We start from the raw sequence: 20970 nt of genomic DNA on the forward strand, positions 1-20970 counted from the left end.
TCCTCTAAAGTGATGACCATCGTATCACAGTTGGAGCACTAAACACCCATTAAGACAAGTGGAGAGCACTACACTGGATGGCGTGGCCTCTTCACAGACAGACACACAATAACACACAACCTGTCATTACTGAGAGACGGAGAAAGAGAAAGAGAGAGAGCATGGAGAAAGAGGAAGGAAGAGGAGGTAGGAGCATATAAACTCACTTGAAAAAAAAAAATCACTTGAAAAAGTGAGAGGGAGACAGAAGAGGAGGGAAGAAAGTGGGGAAGGATGGAGGAAGAGAATAACATAAAAACTGTAATTTGTGACAGAGGTAGAGAAAAGCCAGATGGAAATGTAGTGATGGAGGAGGACTGAGCAGTATGGAGCAAGAGAGGGAGGAGTAGTGAAAAAAGACGAGAGAAAGATTGCAGTGAGGAGGAGAGGACTGTTGCAGCCTGATTATTTGGCTGTTTATGCAGAATGCTGAGAGCCCTCCAATCAGAGTTTGAGACCTCTAACTAAGGGGTCTGATAGGCCGAGGGCCTAACGAACTCTGCATCTGAGTCTCCTTACCCTCTCCTTTAATCCTTCCTTCCTCTCTTCACCTGTGTACTCCTCCCCTCTCAACCTCCTCATCCGTCTCTCCTCACCCTCTGTGCACTCAGCTCTGCATTTCTCTCTTGCCTCCACTCCTTTGTCTCCCTCATTGTTAAAGGGTGTCACTGGAAGCAAGGGCAAAGCCTTGTTATCCCTATTCCTTTAAGCATCATCTATCCTCCTCTCCATCTTTTTCTTTGTTTAAGCGACGCAAAGAGGATAACTGAACAGACAGTAAGGGAAGGTTCAAAGCAACAACTGAGGGAATAAAGTTTCCAATCCTGATTCCATCTCACAAAAGATTCACTTATTTTGTTCACAAATGTAACCTGTTTAAACAATTGAATACCACAGCGTCAAATTTGGATACATGAATATTTCACTCACTGCCGCTGATAGTCTTGCTCATGCCGAGGACAAGAATATCCACAAAGGTCCATCCGGCACATTATCCTAAGGGTTAGTTGACCCTTTTTGGACCCCTTCCTGACCCAAGGCCCAGGACAACTGACCTGGTTTCCACCCCGTCGGCAGCCCTGATTTCCATTATTCATGTATCTTAATCTTGAGAATCCAAATCTTTTGAGGATAAATAATATATTTAATACATTTTGCTTGATTATGTGAAAACAATAGTCGCTGAGAGAGCTGACTGGGCTGCAACTTAAAAAAAAGACACAACACTAGTATAGAGACAAAAATAAACCGCGCTGCCCAACGCAACAAGTATTTTGGGAAACGTTAAAAGACTATGAATATGTTGACGACTTGTCAGTGATGTCTTTCACTGACTACTAGCTTGGTCATCCTTGTGTTGTGTCCCTCTGTGGGCTGCATTGGAGACAAATCTTGAAGTAATAGTTCAACATTTCATTTTATTGACAGCGAGGTTGCCCCACACTTTAGCAGTGCTGGTAGGTAGAGTTTGTTACTTCTGGTCAGAGCCAGGCTAGCCATTTCCTCCCGCTTCCAGTCTAAATGCTAAGCTAAGCCAATCATCTGCTAACCATCATATTCGTATACATACATTAGCCTTCAAGTTTAAGAGAGTTATCGATCTCCTCATCTAAGTCTAAGTAAGATGAAACTACCTTATTTGACCACATCACATCCTGACTGTGCATATACAAGCAAAGCCGACCTATCACTGTGAAACACATGCCAACTTACAGTATGACATGCTGAAGTAATCCAGTGTTACAAACTATGCATCTGTATTCATACTATGTGTTCACACCATGTGTTTAACACTATTACTTGTTTGTCCCAATCTAGTCATTCAACACACCTGCAGACCATTCGTGTCTAAGTACACACCATATACTCTGATAACATATATACGTCTCTCAACTGCGCATGCCTAAATACACACATTCTAGCTGTGCAGATGACACACACACACACACACACACATACACACACACACTGAAACCTCATGTTGGCTTTGAGACACAGTTCGCCGGCTGGCCCTCGCTGTCTCGCACTCTCTGACGGGCTCTTAATGGTAAACTAACAGATTGTAAACATGCTGCTAGTTCGCTCTCTCTCTCCCTTTCTCTCTGCTCTCTATATTAATCACTCTCTTTCTCTCCATCTCCTTCTCTCTCTCTCTATCTCCCTCTCTTCTTCCCTCACCTCCTTCACTTCCCTCTTACCCCTGTTCGCTTCATCCTTCCCCCTCTATCCCCATCCCTTCTTCCCTTTTCCTCTCTCTCCCTCTCTCTCTCACTCTTGCTTTTCCTGGGGTATTTTTTAAACAATGTGTCCTTCATGTACGGTTGGTTACGGGGTGTACAGAAGGACATCATTAGCGCTGGTGGTTAAGCTGTAATTTACACCATTACCGAGGTAGGGGCCATTTTTATTGCCTAGTAAATTTCAGCTCTGAAATATTTAGACCATATGGCTCAATTTGTGTAATAACCTTAATTTCCAAGCACCCTTCAGCTCCCTTCAGCGCCGGCTGTTGTTGGCGGATGGCGGAGTGGTGTGTGTACACGTTCGTATGTGTGTGCACGGTTTGGGGCTTGGAGCACGCACACACACACAGACACACACACACACACACACTCACGTACACAGAAACATGGACATGGCATAAATGTTAACGCATACTCTACACATAACCTCTTACATACACATTACACACTCTCTCTTCCACACGCTCTCACTGATTCATTCATTCACACACACTGAAACACACACACACACACACACACACACACACACACACACACACACACACACACACACACACACACACACACGTATGTATGCATGGCAGTAGCAGATTAATAGGGTGTCAGCTTGTGTTTGGGTGAGGGAGCGTCAGGCGTCGGCCAGATGGTTCTCAGGGATGATGACTGTCAGGGGTCCTGCTCTGATCAATGGGATGTATTAATACAGCACACACGCACACACACACACACACACACACACACACACACACACACACACACACACACACACACACACACACACACACACACACACACACACACACACACACACATACACACACACACACACACACACACACACATTGCTGAACATACACACACAAATAAAAATATGTTATGCATGCACACAGCCACACATGCAACCATATTCAGACATATGTATCCACATAGAGTAAAACACATGCACACACACACACACAGACACACACACACACATATGCACATGGTCTAACTTCACCAGTGATCCCAAGGGCCACAGTGTAACATCTGGAAGAGCCAGGGGAGGGAGGAGAGGACAGAAGAGTAAGGGAGGAGAGAAACAGGAGACAGGAGGATTTAAAAGTGGGGAGATGGAGAAAAGATCAACGATAGATAAAAGGGAGGAGAAGGAGGAGCGACTGGAGGAGGAAAAGAAGGTGCAAAGGGAGCGAGGTAAGAGTTAGGAGATTGAGGAGGTGTAGAGAAGGGTTAAAGGTGGAAGACAGTTGTAAAAGAAGAGGGCAGATGGAAAAGCAGAGCTGAGGAAATTAAGGGTTGGGTGGAAGGAGAAGTAGGGAGGGGAGTGAGAGAGGAATGGGAGGGTGAGGAGGAGAACAGGACAGAGAGCATAGAAGGGATGGACTGAGGAGGAGGAGGGAGAAAATGAGAGAACAGGCAGAAAAAATGTGGAAGGTAGTGAAGTATGTGAGGAGGAAAAGACAAGGAGAAAAAAGGTGGAAGAGAGAAGAGGTGGAGCAGGTGCATGACAGTAAGGTGGAATTTCTGTTGCCCACTGAAGCCCTTGGCCAGAATTTGGCAAAATCTAAATTAACCTTAGTATGGGGGAAATGTAGTCCCTGTGTACATTGCCCTGTTTAAAAGAGCTGGATGGTGGTAGAAAAAGAAAAAAACATGTAAAGAGTGAAAACCAAGAGGAAGAAATTTAAGAGAACAGAGAAGAGGAAAGAAAAATATAAAGCAAAAGAAAAGTGAAGGAAACACGATGCAAGAAAGACAACTTGGGTTACAGGGTTGTTTGAGTGACTAAGATGTCTGTCAGAAAGGTGTAAAGCATGGAGAGTGAATGTGTGTGTGTGTGTGTGTGAGAGAGACTGTGTGTGTGCCAGGCGGTGCGTAGGGGTCTAGTGAGGCAGGCCGCCTGCGCTTCGTACCCTCATTCCGTCCGATTGCCATGACGACCCCATTAATCAGCCAAGCTGGCACAGAGCAGGGTTCCCAGCCCAGCCTGAGATCAATATACACACAAATACACACATACCGAATGGACACACACACACACACACACACACACACACACACACACACACACACACACACACACACACACACACACACACACACAGGCACAAACAATACATACACAAACTAAGAAATTTTGAGTCGAGAAGAAAGGGTGGACTAGTGAACATTTAGCAAAGAAAAAAGTAAAGTGAGAAACGATGAAGAGGTGAGGATAAAGCATACAAGAGGGAAGGAGATTAGAGAGCCAAAGTCTTGTAATCTTTTTTTAATGGTTAAATTTATGATATTTTGAACAATAATATACAACTATTTGCAAGATGCAGTGCTTTGGTAGCTAGACAATCCACGCTTATGTAATGAGTCCCTCTGTGTTCCCCCCACGTCAACTTTAAATATGGCGGCCTGGTAAGAAACTTTTTTAATATTACAGCAAAACAGTACACTGTAATATGTCTCTGAAAACATTTTAAGGGAAAAAAAAGATTTGTAGTAACAGAATCTTTGTAACTTTAATGAGTAAATGACGAGCATGTTTGTTTTGGTCTGAGATTCTGGTGCTCTAGTGTGATATGGTAGTGAATGTTGTATATTTTACCTTTAAGAGATCCCTTCTTCCTTTTTAAATAATAAATGTGAAAATGAGAAAGAGGTGATTTCAATCACTTTAAAGTGACTACGAGGAAATTTCAGTTTTTGTCGATTCTAGCGACAAAAGTGGTAGGACATCAGCACCTGCTGTAGTAAAGATCTTTTGTAGCGCGTGCCCGCGGTGCGTGCATTTGTTTTGTAAAAGAGTGACGGAGAGACGATGGCGATGAGGTAATGTATTTATATGTGATTTTATATGTGATATATGTGATCGGACCCGAGCTCAGGCATTGATAATAACTATATAAAAACAGCAGTCTTTTTGCTGATGGTCTCACTTGCTGTTACAGGTCATTTATAATCATCAGCAGATCACAACTGTTTCATAAACACGTAAAAGTTGTCATGAAGTTTAACCGGCACATACACTGCATGCACTTTAGTTTTTTCCTTATCCACAATATTCACCCAATTGTTCTTTAAAAGGTGACCTCTCCAACATTTAGCTGTTATTTCTGCTGTCAAGAAACGGGATTTACTTGGTGAAAAACAGTGTTCATTAAAGGCTGCTAAAAAAGTTTAGATACCTCTAGAAAATTCCTGGTTATTCTCTTTTTTTTAAATCTACCAACTCTGTCTAGAATAGACAAATGGGTTGAGTTTCTACTGAGCCTGGACTGAACCTGGAAGTTTTGCACTGACCCTAATAAAGCCAAACTGCATTCAGCTGATTAATAGTAGTTTGTCTCAGTTTTCTCTATCCTTTATACCAAAAACATCTATATTTTGTCTGTGCATTGCTAAGGAGCACAACACAAATATTACTAAGTCCTATATCATGATGTCTGGTGCTTTATATTTATATATATATATTACAAACTACAAACTTTGATTTAGGTGTGCAACCCCTTGTTGTTTAAGGATGAATAAAGTACCTTGATCCTTGATTGTTGATCTTATAAAACTAAAATGTATTTGCCTTTAATGTGTTAAACATCTATCCAATATATCAAACATAATTTTTTTGGGCTGTGCCACGCTAAGCAGCACAAAGTCAACACAGGACTTTGCTCAGAACTTTCTCATTTTCACTTTCTTTGTGTATTCGTAAACTACGGAGCGCATGCGGTGAAGGCAACCGTGTGACAAATGACCGCCACCAAAATAAGTCTATGCCATGTCAATGAGCCTCTCACACATACACGAACTCACGCACGCACACACAAACAAACACAGAGTGTTCCATATCAATGAGAAGGTGAAAGGTCTCCATTTACATCTTGTATTAATTATGAGTGACAAGCCAAAGGTCACCGAGGGAGAAGAGGCCACTCGTATGGACAGAATATAGATCTATACTTCTACCTCCTCTCCCCTTTTTGCTCTCCTGCCTGCTTTCCCTATCTATCACTCTGTCTCGCCCCCCTCTTGATCCCCCACTTGTCTTTTCTCCCCCCTTCCACGCTTTCTTTTGGTCTCACTCATTCTTCTTGCTCTCTTATCTTGTCTCTTTCTTACCTTCTCTATTAACTGTATTGTTCTTTGTTCTGTCTATCTGTCTTTTGCCCCTTTCTTTTTTTATTCTTCCTCCCTCTCTTTTTTTAAATGAATAACAACTGCACATAAGTAGAATAATAAAGTTTTGGATATTAGTGCACACACACAGGGAGGATGTTAAACTGTTGGTGAATATCTCATAGCAGCTTACTGATCCAAGAGAGCCGTTAACAGTAGTTTATGTGTGCATGTACAGTATGTGTGAGTCTGTGCATGGGCACGTGTGTGTGTCTGCTTACGTGTCACTGTGTGCGTGCGTGCGTGTTTGGTTTGTGGGGGCTTGCTTAAAGTTATTTCCTGTGTTGGAGAATCAGACATGGGACAGAATTGTGGGAAGGGCCATGGGGAAAGGCAGGCCATGGGCAGTGTGTGTGTGTGTGTGTGTGTGTGTGTGTCTCTCTCTCTCTCTCTCTTAGGCCCCCTCAGTGGCAAGCAGATGGCACCAGCACCACAGGTAGAGTCCAAAATTTCTTCACATGCATCACAAATGACAATAGACGCGCACACACACATATACTGTATATTTACCGACCATGTACTTTTTCTTAGTTTATTTTTTTGATGCTTATGAATTCAAGACATGCAGACATTAATCACAGGCTTGTTTGCGAAATTTGCTGTTTGTGCTCACATATGCTTATATGAGTGGTCTTATAAGCACATAAAATAATTAACAGCTGTGTGCAGCTCTACACAATTGATATCAGAAACAATTACCAGCATGAAACTGTCCTCGCGCATAAATGCATGCATGCTCCCATCCTCCAGCATTCACCCTTTGTGCATGTGTGTGTGTGTGCATCTATATGTGTGCATTTACCTCCACAGTGAGAGCAGTAACAGCAGATGAGTTGAGCGTTGGGTCCTGTTGGTGCTTCTTGTAAACCAGTCTGTAATGGGAAATGAGACCGTTGGGCTGTCCCGGTTCACTCCACTTCAGATGGGCCGAGTAGGCGCCTGTCAAAGTGACAGCATGTGGGACTGTAACAGAACTTAAATACATGAACATTATAACCATACCAGTTTTCATGTGACTCACCGGCGGGTGTGGCAGTGGGAGTGGCCATATCTTGTGGTTCTGCCTGTAAGGTCTGAGCTAAAGCCCACTGGCTCAGAACTGAACCTTTGGAGTTGTGGGCGCGAACTCTGTACTGGAAGTAGCTGAACGGCCGCAGGGCAGGGCTGGCATCAAAAAATTCAAGCGGCCCACTGGACCAGATGAAAACCAGCAGCTCCTCCTCTGTTCCTACTGGACGCCTGTAACAGAATCAATACTTGGATTAGCCACTCTTCACAGTTTATTCCTTATAGCCCAAATAAAAAAAAAGAGTATATTTTTATATTTAGCAAACTTTTGTTTTATTTAAAATCAACATAATAAAAGGTCACATTAAATAAGCACCGCTTAAGTTGTATATGTAGTAGCATGAAAAGCTGCAGCTAACTATTAGTATAATATATTAATATATATAGTTAACTAAAACACTATTGTACCATTTTTGAAAGTATACTTGAAATTTCTTTGTGTAACTGAAGTAGAATTATAATGTCATTTTGCTTTTCGTGTATTTGAAATATATTTAAAATTAGCTTGAGTTATGCTTAAAACAAAGAAAAGTATGTTAGTATATCTGAGAATACTTGAAGAAGTCTGAAGATAAGCACACTTTGTGTGTAACTGGAATAAAAAATGTAACATCACGTCTTAAACATCATGTCTAAGTCAGTGGCTGATGCAAGCAACCTGATGTCTTGGTAAGCCCTTTTGTCTGTGATTACACAGGGCTTCAGGTGTGAGTGTGTGAGAGAGATTTTCCTATTTTATCCAAGTCCCTGTCTGCCTGAGTCTGATCATGCCAGGTGTGTCAGTGTGTGTGTGTGTGTGAACTGCTATGCTAATGTGTGTTTCCTGAGGACTTAAAGGGCTTAGTCTGGTCTGACCCTGCATACAGATCACACACTCTTTGGTCAACAAGCAGACCACGACCTTCAGCATGCATTAATACACACGCGCAGACGCACACACACCAAGTAGATAGATTGGTGAGTAGAGATTTGCCTGAAGCCACATCACCAAAACTTCTATGCTTTTCTGTGTGTAAAATAAAATATGTATACATATGTAGAGAACATGTGTATGTGCTGTATATGTGTTACTACAGGCTGATATAAGAATATAAAAGCAGCTTTGTGTGTGTTGTTGTTTTATCTATGTCTGCTTGTCGATACTACATCATCCACTTTTGATGCAATTTCTCAATATTAAAAAAGCCTCTCACACATATTAATAAAATATAACATCTGTTCATTCTTCAGAAAAAGCTGATTAAAAATGTGGTTTATGCTACAAGTTAAATAAATAGAAAAAATATTTAAAGCTCAGAGCTGGGCCACAAATACACAAATAGCTAAGTACGTCATTGATGTGTATATGTACTGTACATCTCAAAGTGTACAACACTTGCAGCACAGCAGGACCAATGGAAGACTTGAAAAATGTAGCCTAATCTGAGAAATCTTGAGATACTTTTTCTGGAGACGCTCATGTAAGAGTCACACTTTTGTGCAAAAACATGTATTCATAGATTGATTTTGTATGATTTTTAATAACAAAGGCTAGTAGCCATTTCTGCAGACTTTCATCTCATGTTACCATCACTATGATGATTCAGATATTCAAAGGTCAGAAACATATGACCACCTGAAAAATAAGAATCATGTTTTCGTTATCTCAGAATGAGGGAGTGGGCCCTCTTCCATAAAGTCTGCCATGGTGCACTGCTTGGACAGTAGCCCTGAATGGACAAACCAAACACTGGCTCTAGAGAGGGCCATTTGTGTTTATAGCAGCCACCATAGGGGAGGGGTGACATGAGGGGTAGTCAGTTGGTTCATATATGCAACGTCACTGCTAGATGCATCTAAATCCTACACACTGGATCTTTAGGATCAATCAAATGCACAATGTTGCAGGCAAATATTATGTTGAAATTGGAGACTGTCACCCGAAAAGGTCACAACAATTTTAATGATGCATCATGGTTATAATTATAATGACAGTGACACAGATGACACTGATAGTCTCCAACAACAGCCAGGGTTTTGGTGTCTTTTAACCATGATGGCAATCTTCGCGGTACCTCATTCTAAGTAAACATTTCTTAAAGGTGCAATTTGTAAAAAAAAAAAAAAAATGTCAAGTACGTTCAAAATTAAACAACAGACGAAGAAGAAAAACAGTTTTGATGCAATGTCAAAGACATCTATTGAAATTGGCATGCTAACTAGCTAGCCCCTAGCCATTTTGTGCCACAAATAGTGATAGTCCGACAGAAGACACCACCAACACTACTCCGAAACTCCCAGTCGAGGCAGAGTCAGTTAACATAATCACTAGCTGCACTGTTAAGCTTACTAGCTCACAGTTAAGCTTACTAGTTCATGTGTTTGGAGTTGTTTAGAATAAGAATTAGAAAGGTGGCCAGTACTTACATATTGCACCTTTAAAAATAGAGGTGGCAGATTAAAAAAGTGGTTAATGGAACGGTCTTGAGGCTAACTTTGTAAGATACTGACATATGAACTATATGTCTCAGAGTACTGCACATGCAATGTGTATGTTACCTGTATATATGGTAGGATGTGATGAGTCCATTGGGTTTTTCAGGTTTTGACCAGTTGATCTCCAGCACACTGGCTCCAGCTGCCTTTACTGAGGGGGGCGGCAGACCTTCTGGGACGGTCTCTAAAGTCCTGACATACACACCCCCTCCAACTCCACACCCCTCTACAAGGGGTAAACAGGACAACAGTGTCATAAACACACACATTTCTAGAAATCTGTCTGTAGTGAAATTGATTCTTTTACATAAATGGAACAAATTAGATCAATAACATATTTTAAAGCTAAAGTAGGCTCTACCTTTCCAGTGAAAAGACATTAGCTACAGTTAAACATCTCTGTGTACTGACTGGTTATCTACAGACTGCAATATAGGTCTTCTCACCCCCTCACATCACATGATGAAGTGAATGAAAATGGAACAAATGATACATCAGGGGTGTCTTTTGGGTCTTTAGTGGGAATAAATGTAGCTGCTTTAACCACACGCAGCTTTGAAATAAACTGGTCACCTCGCTGTGAAAGTTCAGACACATTTCTGTGGGCAGCTTTGCAGCGGATAATGTTCAGGATGATAGAGTTTGTTACAGAGCAAAACCTGTGGAACAGAACTGCATGTCGACCACAAAACAGTGCTGCTACAACCAACAGTTTCTCTATGCTGAAGCAATACATTTCCTTATTTTAATATTTTCTGATGTTTTATTCATTTTTTCGTAATTCTGTCTTTTTTAAGGTGCATGATTTTTACTATGTCTTATTGGAGTAGTACATCTCAAATACTTACCAGTTTGACAGGCCTGCACTCTGATGTAGTAGGTGGTGAATGGCTCTAGACCAGTCACAGTGAGGTGCAGCTGTTGTCCAGCATGATGCATCATGGCTCTGTCACTTCCTGGATTTAACAGGATGTTGTAGTTTACAGGCTGCCTGCTGATGAGCTGAGCTGTGGGAAAGGAGAAAGACACAAGAGATATGATTACCTTAAATTAGTAGTGTATATAGTATAATAATAATAATAGTTTATTTTCAAGCTGATTATAAAAACAGTTATTGTGTGCTACAACCTGTAATTATCTTGAGTTATAAGACAGCATTTGTTTTCCCTCTGTGTTGACAGTGCACAGGTATAGATGAGTTAAGTCATTTACATTTGAATGACCTACATTCACCTCTTAGTGCCAAGAAAAGCTTGTTTAAAACAGGAGCATGAAATGGTACCATCCCAGGTTCAATGTAGTGTTGTCAAAAAAAATCTAAATATCAATACACATAGTATATCTACTGAATATTTGAAATAGTTTCAATACTCGTTGTTGAGTTGACAAGTACACTGCAGTGGTGCCTACAAAGTCACACCTACTCCAGAAGTAAATGAACTCAGATGCTGTTGTGCTAAACACAGTGCACAAGCCTTGTTATATTTATCTTTTAATAAAAATTTAAATTCTATGCCCCCAGATTCAAGGTTCAAGTTTCCCTGTGGTATCCAAAAAGATATCAAACATCAATATTTTTCAAGGTATTGTACTGAAGTTAGAAATAGTTAAGGATTTTCTGTTATGTTGCATACTGCCTAAAAATGACAGAATTACATTGTGCAGTAATAGAATAGATAGTTTCAACCAAATGTGTGCATTTGATCATTTAAAGTTGTACAGGTGAAAAAACATAAGCAACTATCTATACAGTATATGATTTCCTACATGTACACCTGCATATTGTTCTCTTCTAACTGGTTGATCTTGCCTTCACAATCCTGGCTCTGTGGTCTCACAACCACACAAAAACACACAAATGTATACATACAGAAACACCCACACAGATACACACACACGCACCTAGACTTTGTTAATATTCTCACCGGCGGTTTTTCCATAATTCAGGCCAACTGTATTGTGATGGGTTATTCAACATTCATGAACTCTGGATATCTCGAGAACGAACTGATTACCAGACAAATGAAAGACTTCAATTATTCACCCCCCAACTCACATATGCACACATCCACCCACACACACACACACACACACACACACACACACATACACCCACCCACCTCTGACTTCAGCACATGAAGCTTTTTATATGAGCACACTGGCTGCATTAACACACACACACACACACACACACACCCACACAGGGGTCATCATGCATCAGTATGTTTCTCAGTCGTAGAAGTTTGATCGTCACTGTGATATTTAAGTTCTATTATTTACAACCAATCAGCTGCTTTGACATTGTCTGTTTCACACACATGATGCCCATAATTACAAACCAGCACATATACAGTTACATGCAACAAAAACCATGCACACGTGCACAGTGCTCTCTTTCTCTCTCTCTCACACACACACACACACATAGACAGACACAAACACCACGATGGAGAAATTGATCCTAGAGTAAATGTCTTTTTAATAGCCATACGTCAGTGCTTTGGCAGTCAATGTATGCATATGAAGACACAAACGCACGTGCATGTACACACACACACACACACACACACACATACACACACACACACACACACACACACACACACACACACACACACACACACACAGACACACTGCCACAGAGACCACCACGTGCACATACACAGGCACACACAAGTCGAAAACACTCCAGACTCTGGGCTCAGGGAGTTAACCAAGCGTGAGAACCCAGCCGATATTTCCTCACCTTTAAAATCAACCCATAATGACGATAGAATAGGCCTGCCTATGGAAATGTCTCCGCAGTGATGTGCACACACACATATGCACCGACACACACTCAAATACACATGTATAAAGATGCATGCATAAACACAAATATGCAGAAACAAAAGACACACACACCCACTCGCGCACCGAAGTGAAGTGTCTCTGCTAGTTGGCCCTATAAGCGGTTTCTGAGATAGGAAATCAGCCTAATGAGAGCGTAATAGTCAATGATAGATGGGTTAGGGCAGACAATCACTGCCCCATAAGCATGAAACTCAGCCCTGAGTGTATGCTCATGTAAACCTGTGTATGTGTGTGTGTCCAGGTCTTGAGAGGCCAGAAGGTGAATGGAAAACTACTCAGGGCTTTTGTTTCAGTCTGACCCTGCTCTCTGTCTGCTCATATCAGAGGAAGAATTGGTTCACATGGAGGAAAAACCTCATTCTGCTCAGCATCATATGGTGAGTATAATTTTTTTTCTACCTTGTAGAGCTAAATCCAATGAATGTGATGTTGTTATAGTGCGCCAAACATATTTAAATTATTTGGAAATCAGTTCATAATAAATAAAATGGTAGGATACTGTATACCATTTACTCTTTTCCCAGTTTGTTTAATGTAAACTCAGGAATTAACTGCAAGGAAATAAGAACCAATTCTGCTCATTCTATGTCTTTATTCTTGCTGTGGTATGACAAGTGTTTGTTTAGGTGTTTTCTAAGCTATAAACACTGAATTGAGCACCTTCTGGCCATGAAACTTCGATCAAGTGCTGTTGTGCGGTCACTAACAGAATTGGTCAGAGGTTTGATCGGTCAATGATGCATCCAAATACCAAGAATGTTAGACTCGAAGGAACCGCTGTTTCTAGAAATGCTTTTCGTCAGTGCTCCTCAACACAGAAACACGAGTCTCTGGAATGAGACTCGACTCGACTTGAGGCATGATGACTCAAACGACTTGTCTGCGTTAATTTTATGTTTTCAGTTTAGTTTTTTGTGGTCAGTGTTTCACTATTTTAAAGCGATGGGGATTGAATATGTTTTCAATGAGAAGAAGTTAAAGTTTTTGTTTGATTATATTTATTTCCCCAAATCTCAATAAATAAAAAATAATTTGTCACACTTTTTAAATAGGTTAAATAAAAAAATTACATTATTTGACAGATATTAATATCTTGTCATTTGTCCTTATAAAGACGGCAGGTAAGACTTCTTGGGTGGGGAAAAAGCGACTTGCTACTACAGAATACAACTTGGATAACATAAATAATCACTGAAAACATAAACACGTTAAATCTATTATTAGAAACCAAAGGGAACTGTCTTCAACATTTTTCATCCATCCATCCATCCATCCATCCAGCAGCTACTCACCAGGAGGGGTCCAGGCAAGAGAGATGGAGTGGGGGCCCGACACTGTCACATTGTGGGGAGGTTGGATCCCAGTGGGGCAGGAGACTGGCGTTTGTATAACATATTTGTCACTCACACCCGTCCCACCTGCTGTACTGGCCTCCAGCTCATACACATACCTGAAGAGAGGGAAGGGTTAAGACATGGCAGGGGAATAGAGATGACAAGGTAAAGAGATGGTGTATAGAAGCAGCACAGAGATAACAGATGAGGGGATCAAATCGAGGAACGAATATGAAGAGAAACAGTGTTAATATATTCAAAATATTTGACCCAGCACCATCAAACAGCACAGCATTAGGTCTTAATGTCAGTAGGAGCTTTTAAACTGACAAAAGAAAAACAAATCAAGAGGCTACTGGTGTAGGTGCTCATCTTACTGCATTTCACAGGTAATGGCTGAAATAAGAACCAACAGTTGAAAAGTCCATAAAACAACCAGACACTGGCGTTCGTTCTGCGTTCAGGCTCCATTGTCAAACTTTAAAGAGATGGTTCTCTCAACCCTACCAAGTCCTCAGCCGTGCATGAACAAAGGGGGAATTGTATTTTGTAAATGTCACTTTTAGGTCTTAATATTGTTTGTGTCTTAATATTGTTCCATTGGCTTGTAGGCTTTCTAGCTGTGGTTAATTTATAAATTGCAATAACCTCTTGAAAGACTCAGACTTGCAATGTGTGTGCACATGCCCGTGTGTGTGTGGGCTCATACACTTGAGGTCCATTGCTTCTTTCTTCTCCCTCTCCGTTATACACCTCTCTCTCTCTCTCTCTCTCTCTTTCATCGGTCTTGCTGCCTCTCTCGTCCCATTCCCTACCTCTCTCGCCCATGACATCATAAGATAGATTTCCCTTTTAAGAGCGTGTGGCTGGCTGGTGCTAAAGCCTACATTAGCTGTGTAAGTGGGCCACCGTTTAACATTAAAAGCCTTTAATTTGCTATAAACTCCGGCACACATACATTAATAGACGGTGGTGTTGGGTTATTGTTCCTGCGCAGAGCGTTTTAAACAGGAGGCCATTAGCAACTCTGCAGTGGGTTAGAACGCAGTCAGGAAAATGTATTAAAACTACTCATATGTTACTCACACACACACACAAACACACAGGAAAACATTAATAAATACACCTCACTGAGACTCACCAACTATTGCAAAGAGAGACACAAAGAGAGAGAGAGAAATCATGAGTGGAAGAGAGCAAAGAGGAAGAGCGTGATGGCATAAGGTTTCAGTGGGAGAATGAATTTAAACACTTCATCACTGGAAGATATTTACTTAAATGTAAACACCGCCTTGGGATATCAAAAGTAAAATGGTGTGTGTGTGCGTGGTAGGTAATCGGTGAGTGGGGCATTTGCATCTGTTTGGCTTTGGATGTGTGTGTGTGTGAGTGTGTGTGTGTCCTGCGGGGCCAGCCAGAGGGAATAGGTTAATTCTCTCGTCATCTTAGACACTTCCTGGGCTGCCGAAGCAAAGTGACAGCTAATCAACATTGTCATAAATAATCAATGGCCACTTTGAGCAGTCTCACGCACGGACACATGCACACACAGAAAGGCACGCGTGGATACACACTCGCATACACACGGGCGAAAAGACACACAAGACTGCCGGGATAATGGGGCTGGTGCTCCCTGTGTAATTCTTGGCGCAGGGCTAAATTGGGAAAAGAAGGAAAGGAGGAAGGGAATGAGGTAAGAGGGAAAGGATGGGAGGGGAGGGTGAGAGGGAAGAGAAGTGAATAGGAAGCGAGGCAAGTGATGAGAAGCGAAGGGTCGGGACGGGAATGCCTTCTGGCAGACTATCAGGAATTAGGGAAAATTAAACGTCACACACACACACAGTCCTATCTTGTTTCTTCCTCCCTTTCTCTTTCACACACACATCGCGGAGATTGGAGTACTGCAGGGTGCTATCCCACCAATTCTATTTGGGGGAAAGAGAAATTGTCTCGGGAGAGAGAGAGAGGAGGCCGAGGAGAGAGGGAGACAGGAGAGACAGGAACGGGAGGAGAGGGGGGTATCATTTTACACTCCCATAATTAAAACAGAAAATCCATCTTGGAAAAAAGACACGGATTAATAAAGGTTAAATGAAAATAAACAGATAAATAAAATCTACGCTCCGCTGCTGTCTGTAAGCAAAAGCCAGATCTGATTTGTGATATCAATATGTGTGTGTGTGTGTGTGGGGTAATGTTTGCGTCTGTCATTGGCATGTCAAATATTTGCTCATTAAATGACACAAACAGACATATACAGAGTGAGGTCCTGAGAGAGGGACATGGATGAGATGATAGGAGAGCTTTTAAAACAGGGTGACCCCGATATAAACACACAAACACACACGTACACACTCAAATTGGAAAATTGAGGAATTAAAGGGATGATTAATTATGAAGCTACAACTGAAGTGTGTTTATGCATGTGTGACTTCTACATTTAGGCACTACGCGTTTCCATTTGTGTGTGTGTGTGTAGCGTGTGTGAGCGCGTGCTCTGTACCTGCGGTTTGGCAGGAGTCCAGTGTCAGTATAATTCTGGTCACGGTGGTCTCCAGTAAAAATAGTGCGACCATCTCTATTCAGTCTGTACTGGGAGATGTGTCCATTAGGCTGGGGTGGCTGATCCCAGTACAGCTCCACCGCAGATGTGTTTATTATCAGATGTCTGGGCCTTGACCAAACACCTAGAGAGGCAAAGACGGAAAGAAGAAGCTTGTTTTTTGATTACAGGCTGACAGAAAATTATATTTATTTGTATAAGAACTCAGATTATAAAATTATCGAGTCACAACCTAATTGTTAATATGATGGAGAAGAGGGCAAAGTTTCCTCATGAGATTATGATGAAACCAGGAGAGGAAAAAAATAGGACAGGCAAAAAGGATGTGGGTGAAAATACCTAATTAAATGGTTTGAAAAGGAACACAAATGGTCAAAAGCTTAACAATTTGCCCGTGCGCATGAGAAGAATTGAATATCTAAATAAAATATAATTCATTTATTAACATATAAACACAAACAAGAAGCAAATACATCATTTGAAGTGGACACAGATACACAAAAGGGGGAGGGGAGTGGTGGGAAGGAGGAGCTTAACTGGAAGAATTAAGAGGCTCATGTAAAAATAAATAAATAGAGAGATTAGATGTAAAGACAGATAGGGAGAAGATGCAACAGATAAGTGAGGTAAACAGAAAAAAAAAAAAATTTAAATGGAAAAGAAATAGGAAAAACATCAAAAACCTACGAGGAGATAAACGTGTAATCAGTTTTGAGAGGAGTGGAAATGATGGGAAGAGAGCAAACAGATGTGGAAGGAAAAGATTGTGAAAAGAAGTGAGAGAACATTCTGTAAACAAATGTGAAGTGGATGAAGAGAGGAAAACAAACATCCTAATTGAAGTTCTCTAATAAAAATACAAAATTGATGACGCCGTTTTAGTCAGGCAACAAAAAAAAGAGGCTTCGCTGCCCTCTAGTCACCAGCGTACACGCGAGAGAGAGAGAGAGAGAGAGAGAGAGAAAGGTGAAGGGTAGCAAGATACAGCATAGGGAGAGCAAAGAAGGACATGAGAGGGGGAGGATTCAAAAAAGGGGAGCAGTGGGAGGAGAAGAGAGAAGTGAGCGGAGCAGAGAGGAGAGGAGAGGAAAAAATGGTTGAAAGAGGAAATCAGTAAAGAAGATTTGAAAAGATCAACTGTAAAAAATATTTATAAAATGCAGGAGATCTTTTTCAGAAACAATGTTATCTTAAAGCTTTCATATTAATCAAATATATATTTAGAACAATTTAACTGATTTTTGCCAGGAGTCTATTTCAAGTAAAAGCAACAATACATACACAAACATTTTCTAAATGTATTATTTTTAGGTGTCCAGGTCATATTTTACATTAGTTGTACATTATTATGCAAAAAATAATGGCTTTACATTATTCTGGATGTGAAATCTGACATGTATTGTAAATGTTTAAGACCTGTGGAATGACCTCTTCATTTGTAAATAAATGTCACTACATGAAATCAAATAGAGAATTCCTAAAATGTATATATATGTGTGCGTGTATGCGTTTGTACCAGCAGGGGAGGCTTGCAGGGTGCGTCCTGTGGAAGGTAAACTGGCGCCACATCCGACAGCTGTGCAGGCGACCAGCACAAAACTGTAGTCTGTGTACGGCTGCAAACCTGTAGCACACACACACACACACACGGATAAATATGTGCTAAAAAAGATCACACCAAATGAATCTCGGACTTATAAACACATGTAGGGTGAAAAAAAAAAAAATCACATTATTCTCATCACAATAATCAGTGCAGATGACAGATGGACAGGCAGTAAAAAGGGATGAAGAGAAGACATCAAAACATCAAAATATTAAAAGGGGAAAAAGTAAAAGAGAAAGAGGGAAGCTTGCCCGGCCCGTATCACTAACTCTCTTCCTAACCTTTTCCTCTCTCTATCCATTTCACTCTCCCTCCCTCTGTTCTTTCCACAGTCTCTCAACGGATGGATCCATATCTGTCGGTGTTAAATTATGCATGCCATAACTCAATAATGAAACAACGTAAAGATGGGCAGCCGCGGAACTGACATGGGATAGGAACGGTCCAACGCTGTAATGTCATCAGCTTTTGATCTATGATAATTATGATACCTCGGTATGCGTTTAGGCTACAGCGTCCAGACATGATTTATTTATAGGCACCTGCTATGCAGTCTAAAAGAAATCACACAGCGACTGAGTGGTCCTTTAACTGCAACCACAGGAAATCAGTTTTTGGTGTTACAGTGAACCTTTGGTAGGAAGATTTAAATACTGGAAGCTGTTAAAAATCCTTTGTGTACCCAAACAAAGTTAGAACCACGGTCTGGTGATTGACAACCTCCGTTTTCTTCAGATATATTTTCTGCACGGCTCTTGATGTACGGTGGATGGATGAGGATGGATGCAAATCCTTAATGTTGTCACTGGGTTGAATGGATGTTTTATGGTCATTCACTGAGCTGACAGCGTACAACAGCTTGCAAATCAAATTCAAGGGAAAATGAAAGAACTGAAACGACTTTATTTCAAAAGGATGACTGCAAACACAGGCTCTGGCATCGGCACGTGTGTTTAATTCCTTATTTCTACCTTAAATCTGCACTTTTTTAGATGAAGATATACAAATTAACAAGATTTATGATCGATTAGATAAATGTTTGATCAGAAACATTTAGTTAATTGTTTTTGTTGTATTTACTAAAACAAATAAAAAATAATCCTGTGCATAATAAGCTTTATTTTTGTTTTACATAAAAGTACATTTTATTATAATTTAATGGCTCTCCTTCCGTATGTTAAGTATTGAAGGACAAAGAGACAGTGCAGGACCAGATGTGAGACAAATTTAAATGACACATTTATCACGTATAAGCGTAACTGAAAGAAAAAGGATCAAAAAATGTACGTAACTCTATTCGTGAAATTATATCTTTAAGACATAATTAAGCCAATAATCTTAATTATCTAATGGTGTTTCCCACTGTGTATGTTTGGCGGCTGAGAGACAGAGAAGGACACCCTACTGTGTGTCTCAGCTGCTATATGCATGTCTGACCCACCCTATGTTGACGGCGGAGAACATGTGCACCAACACACACACACACACACACACACACACACACTGAGTCTAATGCACAGCGGAGAGCTTCACCACGGTTTCCTCACGTCTTATTCTAGTGCTTAGCCTGCTTAACATGCCTTGCAGCCTGCCACGCTTAACCCAACCTCTGATCAATGTGTGTGTGTGTGTGTGTTGGTGTGCGTGTGTGTGTTGGTGTGCGTGCGTGCAAATGTTCTCACAATGTTGCCCTGTGTTTGGGTTAAATAAAGGAAATCTGCCAGCCATACAAAAGTACTCGGGTTGAAGCGTAAGGCTCCGTTACACTATTTAACTGTGCAACTAAGCGTGTGTATATGCGTGTGTGCACTCCAGCATAGTAAATGATATCTACACTGCAAGTGATGTCATTCGTCGCAACGGTGAATAAAGCAGTAACCTTTCACTACACTTTTCTGCATACGGAGAGACAGAGTGTCCCTACAGGAGTCAGAATGGAGCTGGAAACTGGAAAGAGGGCAGTGTTATAATATTGAACACAGACCACAAGAAGACAACTTCACAGGTGTATATGGGTTATCTGTGTGCATAAACTACTATTATAAATGCTTTAAAGTGTTGCTTGTGCTTATAAAGATCAGCCTACGCTCAGGTCACGACGCAAAGCGGACTGAAAGAATTTGCTTGTGAAAGTTGACTTATCGGTTCTGCCCTCTATGAAATGAGCAAACAGTTTGAAACTGCAAGGAAAACACGACCTGATTCTCCAACTACTGTCTCCCGCTACTCTGAATAGAAACCAGAACAAACACAGGTATACTTCTCATTCAACACGTGCATGTGCAAATGAACGCAAATACACGCACACACACAAACACCTTTGATGTTTCTTGGTGTGTTTCAACTAATCATTAACACTTAGCCTGAAGAGGGCAGTGTTGGTCTGCTGGAGAAATGACATCATGTGTAACACGGTTGTGCGTGTATGTGCAACAGAAAGAGAGAGTGTGTGTGCGTTTGTGTGTGTGTGTGCGCAGACCTATATGTCCTCGCACACATGCATACACATGTGTGCTTGATTATGGAAAGACAGAGGAAGCTTCAATCATTTTAACAGTGATCACCGGGAAGTGAAAAACGGGTGGAGGGCGTTTTGATGGGAGCAGCCAGCGGCTCACTAACACA

General features: G+C 41.1%; 1 protein-coding gene across 2 annotated transcripts in view; it reads right to left on the minus strand.

Annotated features, from left to right (window-relative positions):
* The window catches only part of ush2a (Usher syndrome 2A (autosomal recessive, mild)), a 196117-nt gene that overhangs the window by 24549 nt on the left and 150598 nt on the right, over window positions 1-20970 (minus strand). For both annotated transcript variants that reach the window (XM_084361215.1, XM_084361216.1), the window contains exons 68-74: window positions 18256-18363; window positions 16680-16863; window positions 14135-14292; window positions 10838-10996; window positions 10053-10215; window positions 7468-7685; window positions 7249-7385 (exon numbers count right to left, since the gene is read on the minus strand). In XM_084361215.1, the coding sequence (XP_084217341.1) occupies window positions 7249-7385; window positions 7468-7685; window positions 10053-10215; window positions 10838-10996; window positions 14135-14292; window positions 16680-16863; window positions 18256-18363 (1127 nt within the window). The remainder of the gene's footprint in view (window positions 1-7248; window positions 7386-7467; window positions 7686-10052; window positions 10216-10837; window positions 10997-14134; window positions 14293-16679; window positions 16864-18255; window positions 18364-20970) is intronic.

The sequence above is a fragment of the Pagrus pagrus genome (genome assembly GCF_965226575.1).
Source record: "Pagrus pagrus genome assembly, chromosome: 1".
Taxonomy (NCBI): domain Eukaryota; kingdom Metazoa; phylum Chordata; class Actinopteri; order Spariformes; family Sparidae; genus Pagrus; species Pagrus pagrus.